The sequence below is a fragment of the Lissotriton helveticus genome, chromosome 12, assembly GCF_964261635.1.
Source record: "Lissotriton helveticus chromosome 12, aLisHel1.1, whole genome shotgun sequence".
Taxonomy (NCBI): domain Eukaryota; kingdom Metazoa; phylum Chordata; class Amphibia; order Caudata; family Salamandridae; genus Lissotriton; species Lissotriton helveticus.
The window spans coordinates 288671453-288684794 of record NC_136073.1 but is presented as its reverse complement, the minus strand read 5'-3'; the positions used below and the strand labels follow the sequence as shown (position 1 = coordinate 288684794).

The window sequence follows — 13342 nt, the reverse complement described above, 5'->3', positions numbered from 1 at the left end:
ATTCATGGACCTTGGCTGCACCCAGATCGGCGAAATTGCGAAATTCCGCCCTCTCCTATTATGGGCCCGTATTTGGCGGGTAGAAGAACTTAGTGGCTACGCCAGAGGTCTCGAAGAAATAATGGCATCACCTAGCTGGGCCAGAATCAAATGGTTAAAAGACATGAAAAATCTATTGTCCAAATTGGGCCTACTTGATTCTTGGCTAAGCAGAACCTCACCCCCAAAACAAACACTCAAAAAGCTCTATCGGGATTGGATTTGCTCCCAAAGACACTCTAGCACGTCCCTTGGTAGGCTTACAGAGGACTTTTTGATGTTTAAAGACTGTCCCAGGCGAGAACCCTATTTGGATATAATCGGGAAACCTTTTGCCCGGTCTTTGTATTTTAGATTTAGAACAGGTACTTTGCCACTGAATACTTTTACCAAAACATGGAAATCTTGTATAGGCCAAACCGATTTATGTCCATCATGCCTAGCTTATCCAGAGACACTAGCCCATTTCTTATTTGTTTGTAAGGAATACGCTAATCCAAGAAGGGTGTGGTTGAAGAACCTATGCCGTCAGCTGGGAACTAGGAGTCATGATGTGGCAATTAGGATACTTGTTTCGGACAGCTATGTACCCTATGTGTGTGCCCTAGCCAAATTTTTATTCTGGGCTTGGGCTATTCGAGCCAGAAAGCTAAAACACTCTGTTTAATTCTTTTTTTAAAGAATATTTATTCTGCTAATGTCTTAAACTCTTGTTATCAACTGGCTATGTGTTATTGAGTAAACTCTTTTCTCTAAATCGGGCCAGGAATATAGAATTTTTCTTCTTTTAAAATGTAATAATGTAAATTGTAAAAATTATCATTATTGTTTTGCTTTTATGATAATGAATTTTTATCGAAATAAAGCTTTTTGACTTTGACTTTGACTTTGACTTTGAATAGAATAAATGCACAGGTATACAAGTATTTACCCATTTAAGCCTGCTTAGCAATTCTTTAAACTGCTCATCTCAACATACTAAATGGATTTTCAAAAATAAGCCTAGAAAAAGCTTTTGGAGTACAGTTTCACTTTCATACTAAGTTTGATGCATATCTCTTCAGTGATTGTTGCTGTAGACACAATCAAAACTTCCTGTGGAAACTACAATGGGAAAACTTTGGCTTTTCAACACCCCTTCATGCCCCCACCCCTGGCACTTTGGACCTTAGCTAACTGCAACTATTTCTCAGATTTCTGGCAATCTACCCACAGTGTCCACAATTATAGGAATATTGAATGAATGAAATAATTGTATAGAGCGCGCATTTCCCTAGAGTGTCTTAGCGCTGAGCAGATCAAAAAACGAAAAGAGGGGCAGCGGGCTGGGGGAAAATTGGGTGACTCTGCTAATTAAAGTGGAAACTGCCAGGTCTTTAACTGCTTTCTGGATAGCTGCAGTGTCAGTTGTGAGCGGAGGGCAAGGGAGTTTCATAACTTTCCCCCGATAGTCCAGGGTTCTGCTGCCCAGTTTACTCTCTTAATTCTAGGGACCATGACTATAGACGCAGAGCTAGATCTAAGATTTCTGCTTGATGTGTGCCATGAGAGCCATTCTTGGAAGTAAGACTGGCTTGAAGAGCTTTATGCATTAGGCACAACACTTTAAAAGAGATCCTCTTCTCCTCTGGCAACCATTGAAGACCATGCAATAGATGAGAACCTTGTTTGAACTTGGGAATTTTCAGAAGTGTTCTTGTTTTATCGGATCTTTGGAGGAGCCTAGATAAAGAGCAATACAGTAATCCATTTTGGATGCGATTAGGGCCATCATTGCAGTCTTTTGTAAGTCAAGTGGACTTTTTGGAGAACCCGCAACATGAAAATGCCCCTTAAGGTTATTGCATTAATTTGAGCAGAGAAACACAATTTTGTGTCAAAAATGACTCATAGGTTTCTTGCCTTCTGCACTGGCTTCCGAAGGTTGCCCAGCTCGGACGGCCACCAGGATGCATTCCAAAAGGAGGTCTCATACCCAAAAATACCTCAGTTTTGTCAGAGTTTAGCTTGAGGCAATAGCTCCGCATCCAACTTGCGACTGCCGCCATACAGCTGCAAACATTTCTTGCATCTTTCTCAGCCTGTGATGACATGGATCCCACTATCTGTGTATCGTCCGCGTAGGACAGTACGGTCAGACCAAAATTGTGGATGAGCTTTACCGGGGTGGGGGAGGGGAAATGTGTAACGTACATGTTAAAAAGATTGGGACTAAGTGCCGAGCCCAGCGGCACCCCACAGGGGAGTGAGAAGGGGCTGGACTTTGTGTCTGCCATCTCCACCTACTGTATTCTGTCTGCCAGAAATGACCTCAGAGTTATTGCAGAGTTCCTGAGGCATGCAGACGCTTAATAAATAGTGCATGGTGGACCGTATCAAAGGCGGCAGAGAGACCCACTAAAATTAGTGCTGCTCTGCTTCCTTTATCCACCCTCGCTCTTCCTTCCTCCACTGCAGCCACCAGAGCTATTAAAAAAAGCAAAACCACTTTTCAATGATGCAGTGCAGCTCTGTCATAATTACAGTGACGCCTGCTTATGTGGCCAAATAAAGCATGTTATTGGGTTTTGTTTATTGATAAACACACTTTTGCTAATTTATTACGACGGTGTGTAGGTCAAGTTACTTATTACCACACTATTATTTGAGGGGAATAAAGGCTTGTCGCACAGGTTTCATTCTAGAATAATTTGACAGAAGAAAGCTGGGTCCAACCACACAGCATACTTACGATTGTCACATTGCACAGATTTAACTCCTTTAGTTCTGGATCTGGTAGCATTCTACTGTTCATAACTGCTGCACAAGTATAAATCAGCATGCCATAACTAATACATGCAGATGTGTAGTTATGTTTTTTTTTTCCTGGTTTATTTTAACCATTGAGTCTTGTGGGCAATCATGACTCACTCTAGGCTTTCTCTTCCCACGCAACTATGGTAATAGCATACTACATACATATGTATATAAACCGTTATTTGAAAGTGTACTAATAGTCACACTCTTATTACAGTGCAAAGGTCCCTCTCCATGTTACCCCCAGTCTTCTCACATCAGCTAAGTTGTATTAATGTCTTTATTCTATTCTTAGATCACTTTACAGATGACAACTGATCCATACACACAATCTAGTTATTGTTTTATTTACACATTTAATGCACATAAAACACGTAGTGTAATATTTAATGCACATAAAACACGTAGTGTAATATACTATTATTTCCCTTGTTGAGGGAGGAAAGGGGAAATTTGACCCACCCAAGTCTTCATCGCCTGTGAATATGGGAATTAACTAACTGCAACATACGGTTGCCAACTTTATAACTATATTTAATATACTGTTTAAATGTGTAATTTTTGAGACCAGGTAAGTTCTTTTAAAAAAATTTCTTTCTTTTTTTTTTTTTTAACTTTTAATATATATATATTTCTGTAGTAGGGGATCTCTGTGTATAGTCATAATCTAGTGAATAGTCCCGCCCATGTGCGTGGACCCCGGCAATCAAAAATAATCTCTTAAGTTGTCAGAAAATTGCAGAACTGCAAAGGCACTTAAGAGAAAATTTAAAGACAAATGATGCAGCCTATATCCACAGGCTACACTGTCCAGTACTTCAACTAGAAAATTCCACCAAAAATCCACAAACAGCAAAGCCTGTCCAGATTTCCCTTGCTTTAACAGCAAACACCCTCAGAAATGATCGAGAGGAAGGCATGGACAGACAAGCCCCATAGGCTGCCATTATGTGGCTTAAATAGGATACTGTGCCTTTAAGAGAACTTTCCAGAACTTCTCCCAGTATCCCAGAATGCATAGCAGGTCCCTCTCACTTTCAGTTCTTTTTTCCGGCTCCTGCTTACAGGACCCTGTGCATCGAGCTCTCCTTTTTATTGGACTTTTTTACACTTTTTGGATTTAAAAGTGTTCTCATTTGATTCTTGGTGTTTCCTTTTCACTTCTGTGTGTTTGTTCAGGCTTTTAGGGAACTAAAATGCCTGCTTTATTCGACAAGTGCCCAGCATGTGGAAGGAAGAAGGCCAAGACTGACTCACACGACGTCTACATTCTTTGCCTCCCAGATGATCATGTCCCTGAAGATTGTGACATCTGCCAGACCTTTTCTACGAGGACCCTGAGGGAAAGGCAGAAGATTAGGCTCCAAGGCCTGGAAGGGAGGCGACTGCAGGCTGCAGGTGGGTCTGGGCAGGCTGAGGCCTCTGGGGGGCTCCCCAGAGGCAGGAAGACCAGCAAAAGGTCCCGGTCTCCGTCGACGTCGATAGCATCGACGACGTCGAGAGGGATGACAGTGTGTTCCCCTTCTCCCCGGGGCTCCGGGTCGAGACAGCGTGGAAGATCGACGCCGAGAGGCCTAGCTAGGCTGCCGTCTAAGTCACCGCCGACGGCGTCGAAGTCGAGGCATCGCCGTCGACTAAGACACCGGCGCTCGCCGTCGAAGCGACACCGCCGCTCGCCGTCGAAGCGACACCGCCGCTCGCCGTCGACCAGTTCGACGTCGAGTGGGTCCTCGGTGTCGAGGACCGCGAGGAAGCGGTCGTCGAGGAGAAAGAGTCGACGCTCGCCGTCGAGGTCTGACCGCTCGTCGTCGAAGGGGCGACGTTCGTCGTCGAGGAAGAATCACTAGACGTCGAGGAGACGGCGTTCGATGCCAGAGTCGAGGGATCGCCGTTCCACGCCTGAAAAACGGCGCTCGACGTCGAGCAGGAAGAGATCAGCGTCACCAAGGATCTCAACCTCCTCTAAGAGGCGCAGGAGGGATTCTGGCGCCAAAAGTCACGCTGGATCTGGTGGAGGACGTCGGAGGCGTCGCTCACGCTCTGGAGGATCTGGATCACAGGCCCCTCCCTCGAAGAAGTCATCGGGCACGGTGTACTCGGTGGTATATACGCCGCCAAGGCCTGTGACCCCTCCTCCTCTACCGAAGGAGGCTCCTCCGGCTAAGCCATCTCTCCCCTCCCTGCCTCCCCCATCTCCTGCGGGGCAGCCTCCACCGCCGGTCCCTCCTCATAGGCCGCCGAGGTCGGTGTCGCTGCCTCTGCTTCCGACACCTCCTAAGGGCCCGCCTACCCCAAAGCCCCAGGACAGGCCACGGAAGACGCCTCCACGGAAACCGGTGGAGCGCCCACGTGCTGGGAGGTCACGCTCCCGCTCCAGGAGAAGGGAACGTTCGCGTCACAGGTCTTCCACACAATCTAGACGGCGCCACAGGAGACACAGGTCTCGTTCACGGACCCGGTCGTCTGGGACCAGGGACTACTCCCCGACCTTGTCAGATTCGCCGGACACGAGGGTTTCACCGGTCGACGATCTGGTGTCCTTCCAGGACGTGCTGTTACGGGGTGCGACGAAATTGGGCATTACTTTGACGGTGCCCACTCCAAAGACCTCGGTCATCTTCGAGACGCTCCATCAGAAGCATTTGTCTCGGCCGTTACTACCACTGGTGCCGGGCCTGGAAGAACCAGCCCTGGATCTTTTCCTCACTCCAGCAGTGACAAAGGCGGCGCCTTCCAGACTGCAGAAGAAGTACCGGGCTCCGGACTCGGACCCGGCCTTTCTCAGGCTGGAGCCCCCTCCAGACTCGGTGATTGTGACGGCGGCGCGCAAACAGCATGCCACCACGCCTTCCTCCACAGTTCCGCCAGATAAGGAATCTAGGTGGTTGGATTCATCTGGGAGAAGAGTTTGTGGGACCTCGGCGACCTCAATGAAAGCGGCTAGTGCCACTGCCTTGCTGGGTCGGTATGACAGAGCCCTCTGGGAATCCCTTCAACAATTTGCGGAGCTCCTTCCGCGAGACAAGCGTGAAGACTTCCAGGAGGTGCTTAACGAAGGAATGTTGGTGGCGAATCAAGTCATCAGTGCTGCAGCCGACTCTTCTCTTCTGGCGGCGCATGGTTCTGCCACGGAATAAACCAGCGACGACATGCATGGCTCCGCCTTACGTCTCTGAAAACGGACGCTCAGCAGAGGGTTCCCAATCTGCCATTCTCTGGCGAAACCCTGTTCGGGAAGCACGCTGATGACGAAATGGCCCGCATGAAGGCGGAAGCTGAAACGCTCACAGCGGTGGGTTTGGAGAAGCCCAAGGAGACCAAGAAGACGTACCGTCCGTTCCAGCGCCGGTTCGGTGGTCAAGGCAGGGGGCGTGGCCAGTCTTCTGGACAACAGCAGCAGTTCAGAAGACCATTCCAGAAACGCCAGAGGGGCAGAGGCGGCCATCAGTCGGCACCAGCGACTAAGGGCCAGGCCGGGTCTAGGCCCTGAGCACTTACTTCCCCGACAACTGTTACCCGCTCCGGTGGGGGGAAGCATTCAATCTTTTCTGGCAGAGTGGAGAAAAATTACTCAGGACAAGTGGGTGCTGAATATGGTTTGCAATGGATACAGTCTTCGGTCACCAGCCCTCCTCCATCGATCCCTCCGGTCGGCTCGCAGTATCAGCTGCGAGAGCTCCAGGCGGAGGCCGATATCCTGTTAAGGAAAAGGGCGAGCGAAGTCGTACCTCTGTCTCAAAGAGGAAGAGGCCTGTACTCCCGGTTTTTTCTGGTTCGAAAAAAGGACAAGAACGAGTTCAGGCCCATTCTGGATTTGCGACAAGCAAACAAGTGGATTCGCAGGGAAAAGTTTCGCATGCGGTCGTTGCATCAGATTTATCCTCAGTTGCAACGGGGGGACTGGCTGTGTGCCATCGACCTCCAGGATGCTTACTTCCATGTGCCCATTGCACACAAACACAGGAAGTTCCTGCGGTTCCAAGTCGGCGCCAATCACCATCAATACACAGTGCTGCCATTCGGACTGAAGTCTGCGCCGAGAACATTCTCAAAGTGCATGGCGGTGGTAGCAGCACACCTAAGGAAGAACAAGGTGTTTGTCTACCCGTACCCGGACGACTGGTTGATCAAGGCCTCCTCCTTCACGGTAGCGCAAGCACACTTCCAGAAGACGTGCGTTCTTTTGAACAAGCTGGGGTTGCACATCAACATGTCCAAGTCGGTTCCGACTCCAGTCCATTCAGTACTTGGGAGCCTCCATCGATACGCTGTCAGCAAGCGTGTCCTTCGGAGGAGCGACGATTATCACTGCTTCGGAAGGCTCGGGCTCTCATGACCGCTCCATCCACGACAGTGAGGACGGTGTCTTCTCTACTGGGATCGATGGCCTCCTGTATCTTCCGGACGCCACATGCACGGCTGCACATGAGACCGTTGCAAGAGTGCTTGGAGGATCAGAGGAGAGGATCTTGGGACAAGATACGTCTATCTCTGCATGCTCTTCGGTCTCTGAAGTGGTGGTGTTCAGCGGAGAATCTCCTCAGAGGGGTTCCCTTCCACAAGGACATTCCCACTCAGGTTATCGTGACGGATGCTTCTCTCCAGGGCTGGGGAGCGCATTCCGAAGACCTACAGATTCAAGGGACGTGGTCCCCGATGGAGTCCACGTACCACATCAATTTCCTGGAACTCAGAGCTGTTCACTTGGCGCTGAAGGCCTTTCATCCGTCCTTCCAGACCGACTCTACTTGTGCAGACGGACAATACGACCACGATGTATTACCTCAACAAGCAGGGAGGATCGAGGTCACGCACCCTATCGCAGGAGGCGCAGGCGATCTGGCGCTGGCTTCTGGCTCGAGGACTGACGATAACGGCTACCCATCTGCCAGGTGTGCAGAATGTTCAGGCAGACGCACTGAGCAGACTAATTCAGGAAAACCACGAATGGGTCATAAACGACGAAGTACTAGGAGAAGTCTTTGCAAGGTGGGGGACTCCAGAGGTAGATCTGTTCGCCACCGCCGAAAACAGCAAATGCCGAGGCTTCGCCTCCAGGTACTACCAGCCGGAGACGCTGGGGAACGCGTTATGGATCGACTGGTCGAACAGCTTTCTGTACGCTTTTCCACCCATTCCCCTGATTCCGACGGTTCTCATCAAGCTGTCCCGGTCCAGGGCGCGGATGATACTGAATGCCCCGGAATGGCCCAGACAGTGGTGGTTCACGGACCTGCTTCACCGGTCTCTCCTTCCTCCCATTCGGCTGCCGTGCAGGCCGGACCTTCTCACGAAGTTCGGGGGGCTGATGTTGCACCCCCAACCTCTCGTCTTTGAGTTTGGCGGCATGGCTCCTGAGTTAATGCAATATGGTCATCTGAATCTTCCTGCAGATTGTATGGACATATTGAAGGAGTCTAAGAGACCTTCCACTAGGACTTCCTATGCTTACAAGTGGAAGAGATTTTGTATCTGGTGCAAGTCTAAGAACTATGATCCGACGACTTGTAAGGAGGATGTCATCCTTCCTTATCTTCTACAGTTGGCGCAGTCTGGCCTTAATGTCCATTCTGTTAAGGTTCATCTTGCTGCTTTGACTGCCTACAGGAAATGCCCTTCGCAGACTTCCTTCTTCCAGATCCCTGTGATCAAAGATTTCTTGGAAGGCTTGAAGAAAGTGTTCCCTCGTGTCAGGCTTCCTTCGCCTTCGTGGGAATTGAATGTGGTGCTGTCCAGGTTGATGAAGGAGCCTTTTGAACCTATTCATAAGGCTTCGTTACAGCACCTGTCCTGGAAGGCGGCGTTCCTCGTGGCCATTACATCGGCCCGCAGGGTGAGTGAAATTCAGGCGTTGTGTTGCCAAGAACCTTATACTGTATTTCATGCTGCTAAGGTTGTTATGCGTACTCACCCTAAATTTCTTCCCAAGGTTATTTCTGATTTTCATGCCAACCAGACCATAACTTTGCCTACGTTTTTTCAGAATCCTTCATCTCCAGCGGAAAGGTCGTTACATTCCCTGGATGTTAGGAGGGTCTTGAAATTTTATCTGGATAAGACCAAAGATATTCGTAGGTCTGACCAATTGTTTATCAATTATGGATCTGTCAGGACGGGTCTTGCGACCTCTAAGCAGTCTATCTCTAGGTGGATTGTGTCCTGCATACAGTTATGTTACCAAAAAGCTAATAAGGCTCATTCCACCAGGGGAAAAGCTGCCATGACAGCTTTGCTCCGTAATGTTCCGATTGCAGAAATCTGCAAGGCGGCCACTTGGAAGTCGGTTCATACCTTTGCCAAGCATTACTGCCTGGACACTGATGCCAGGGCAGACGCTCAGGTTGGGCAGGCTTCGCTGCGGAATTTGTTCGCACAATAGTGGCGTTAATTCTCTTTTTCTCCACCGCCGCTTTGGTGTGGGGATGGGCTTGCCACTCAATTCACTAGATTATGACTATACACAGAGATCCCCTACTACAGAAGGAGTAGTTTCTGTCCTGTAACTCCAGTTCTGTAGTAGGGGTATCTCTGTTATAGTCATAAGCGCCCTCCCGCCTCCCCGGTGGAGAGAGATGTTCCTTTAAGGAATGCGACAGGTCTGGCGTGTTACGCCTTCAAAAAGAACTGAAAGTGAGAGGGACCTGCTATGCATTCTGGGATACTGGGAGAAGTTCTGGAAAGTTCTCTTAAAGGCACAGTATCCTATTTAAGCCACATAATGGCAGCCTATGGGGCTTGTCTGTCCATGCCTTCCTCTCTATCATATCTGAGGGTGTTTGCTGTTAAAGCAAGGGAAATCTGGACAGGCTTTGCTGTTTGTGGATTTTTGGTGGAATTTTCTAGTTGAAGTACTGGACAGTGTAGCCTGTGGATATAGGCTGCATTAAGAGTCTTTAAATTTTCTCTTAAGTGTCTTTGCAGTTCTGCAATTTTCTGACAACTTAAGAGATTATTTTTGATTGCCGGGGTCCACGCACATGGGCGGGACTATTCACTACATTATGACTATAACAGAGATACCCCTACTACAGAACTGGAGTTACAGGACAGAAACTACTCCTTTTTAAATACAGTTGTCCGGGTGTGTATCCATGACGTGGCTCCAGTCTTGTTTCTGGATTGTCAAGTGAGCTTCACACCAGTTTAGTAGATTATTGTGCGTGTAGCTGTTACGCATACTCATTGAATACAACTTTTCACTGTGTGAATGCCAGAATTTGAATACTTTGATTTCTCTCCATTGATACTTCATCCATTTATAACTTTTTTTTGTGAGGACTTGTTTTGCGCCATTTGAGCTATTGGGTGTTCTGTAGAGGACTCCCTCCTAAAAGTGCTCAAAAACTGATCAAAAGGATTGTTTAAACCATGAAATCCTTGCCCAGTGTTGACTAAACTTCAGCAGGCTTTTTAAAACTTAGTCATCTTTAGTTAGTCAATAAAGGGCATGACGCATGCAACTATATCATCTTTAGTTAGTCAAAGGGCATGACGCATGCAACTATATTCTCAAGTATCACTGTTACTTAACTAAAAATATGTAACTCTTTAAAATGTTCAAGTGAAGGCACATGATGTTTTGTACATCTTTTGTTTGAATTTTTTTTCCATTCTCTTAACAATTCTCAGAAGCCATGAGAATCTGTTGTGCCTTTAACTTATGTTTTTTGCTGCTTTACTTCGTATGAATTAAATGCATATTCTGTTTTTTTTTTATTTCTTTGACAGAAATGAGCCGTCAGACTGCTACTGCACTTCCCACAGGTACTTCAAAGTGTACACCATCTCAAAGGGTTCCAGCTCTTACTGGCACGACTGCATCCAACAATGACTTGGCCAGTCTCTTCGAGTGTCCTGTGTGTTTCGACTATGTCTTGCCTCCAATTCTTCAGTGTCAAAGTGGCCATTTGGTTTGTAGCAACTGTCGACCGAAACTTACTTGTTGTCCAACTTGCCGTGGCCCTTTGGGATCAATTCGTAATTTGGCTATGGAAAAAGTTGCCAATTCTGTATTGTTTCCTTGTAAATATGCCTCTTCTGGATGTGAGGTGACCTTGCCCCATACAGAGAAAGCTGATCATGAAGAGCTCTGCGAGTTCAGGCCCTACTCCTGTCCTTGCCCTGGTGCTTCCTGCAAGTGGCAAGGTTCTTTGGATGCTGTAATGCCACATCTTATGCATCAGCATAAGTCTATAACAACTTTACAAGGAGAAGATATTGTTTTTCTTGCTACAGACATTAATCTTCCTGGCGCAGTTGACTGGGTTATGATGCAGTCTTGTTTCGGCTTTCATTTCATGTTGGTCTTGGAGAAACAGGAGAAATATGACGGACATCAGCAATTTTTTGCCATCGTCCAGCTTATAGGAACACGAAAACAGGCTGAAAATTTTGCTTATCGGTTGGAACTTAATGGTCATAGGCGACGATTGACTTGGGAAGCAACTCCTCGATCAATTCATGAAGGAATTGCAACAGCCATTATGAATAGTGACTGTCTAGTTTTTGATACTAGCATTGCACAACTTTTTGCAGAAAATGGCAACTTGGGCATCAACGTGACAATATCCATGTGCTGAAATGGCAGTCCTTTTTTTTCCTTTCAGGCCAGTGTTTAACTGCTTTCATTTAAGGCAACCGACACAAAGTTAACCGTTACTGATATTTACTGCCAGACGCAAACTATTTTGCTAGATCGTTTGGTGTATGAAGGGTAATAAAGGTAAGACGGTTAAAGTACAGGAACCAGTTGCATGTAGTAACACTAATATATTTAAATCGACAGTAAACCACTGAAATATATATATTGCTCTAAATATATATATATAAATATATGTACCCTGAGATGGGCATCTTTTGTATTAAAAAGAAGTCTGAATCTTAAAATGATGTAAAATAGTTCTGCAATGTGTTTGTAGATTGTACAGTGTAAAGGATGCTGTTATGTGCGTTTTTATTTTTCCCCCTTGACAAGCCATTATGAGTGGTCTCTAACCATTTGCTTTTTCTTCTCTTTTTTTTGTAATTCACTACATAGTATTTGCTGCTGTTTTGTGTAAAATCTGTGTATTTCTAATTTGTATTAACGTCTAGTTTTTCATCAGTAAATTTGACTTGTCTGTATTGCAGGTTTTTCACACAAAGATTTGTTCTTCGTACCTCGTAATCAACTATATCTTGTGGTGAAGTCGAATCTTATTTTCATTTGATACCTTTCAGTCTCATTTTTCTAAATTAAGTTATTTGTGAAAGTTTGAGCATCTAGGGCAGATAAATTGCCACAACAAAACTAAATTGATGGTCCATACTTTTTAAAAAAAAGTTATCTATTGTCTGCAAACACAACTTAAAGCAATTGTGCAGAAGTGTTGACAATGTTCTGGCATGTTTGCAAAGAGGTTTAGTAAGATTTAAATTATAGCTGTGTTCCTCTATCAATTGCTTTGCAGTACAAGTCGTTGCTTTCCACATTTCTTGAATCAAAAATCAAGTCTCAAAAGTGAGATATATTAATACATCTTTTATATTTGTCATTAAAGTAATACCTGTCAAACTACCTCTTAGCTTTGAGTTATTTACGACAAAGTAGTTTGTACAATATCAAGTTCTATAGCCAGTCCTAAACACTTCATTACCATAACTTAAAAAAAGCTGTTCAAAGCGACACTACGCTGATTAAAAACAAAGCAACAGTTCTTCGGATTTGCTATTTTTATTGAAACTGCCACCTTTTTTGTTAGCACGTTGCATATTGAGTTTGCCTTGGTATATAACTAATAATGCAATTATAATTGTCATTGTAAATGTTTATTATTTTTTCAAAGTGGATCTAAGATTATTATTTTTTTTTTTTTAAATACATCTTTATTTGAAGTCTATTATGGTTGGAATTTCATTTTACCTAGCCCATGTCCAGATCTTGTTTCCCAAGGTATTTTTCTGAACTCTCCACAAGCACAAGACACAGGCTTTTAATTACGACTGTTCATGGTCTACCAGACCAGCAATTAGTTTACCATTTTGTATGATTAATTCTATGGATTTTCATGAATGAATGTTGATTTTATTTACTTTTCTACGTTATATTGTAATGGCTGGTGTACAAAGAACCAAAGGTTTGTACAGGGATTGATCTTAAGCTGTAAAAAATAAAGCTAGTTTTACATATTTAACTAAAAATGAAGTACATTCTTACTCTATTGGCTTTAAACAGTTAGCTGCCAGTGGTGGCTGCTATTCATTTGTATTAAAAACAAAACGTTCAAATTACTTTGCAGTAAATTTGAGTTTTCTAGAAATTTCAGATTCTTTGTAAAAATACCACTATCCTGCAGAACCCATGGTGCTATTCTCTCCAATCTGATGGGTTTCGCTAAAGGTATTGTTCTACTTGAAAGAATGTGAGAGATTCAGTCCACTCCCCCCTCCAGTTGTTATAATTGATCAGTTACGTTTTAGCCACTGACATTTCTCTGAGCATTTTTCACTTTCCTTTCCAGGAAAAGTC

The 13342-nt window shown here is 45.5% G+C and overlaps 1 protein-coding gene across 2 annotated transcripts in view; it reads left to right on the top strand.

The window, feature by feature from the left end:
- SIAH1 (siah E3 ubiquitin protein ligase 1) overlaps positions 1 to 13014 on the top strand; it is a 78140-nt gene extending 65126 nt beyond the window's left edge. For both annotated transcript variants that reach the window (XM_078671216.1, XM_078671215.1), the window contains exon 2: positions 10564 to 13014. In XM_078671216.1, the coding sequence (XP_078527342.1) occupies positions 10566 to 11414 (849 nt within the window). In that variant the 5' untranslated portion in view covers positions 10564 to 10565 and the 3' untranslated portion in view covers positions 11415 to 13014. The remainder of the gene's footprint in view (positions 1 to 10563) is intronic.
- Positions 13015 to 13342: the final 328 nt, after the last annotated feature.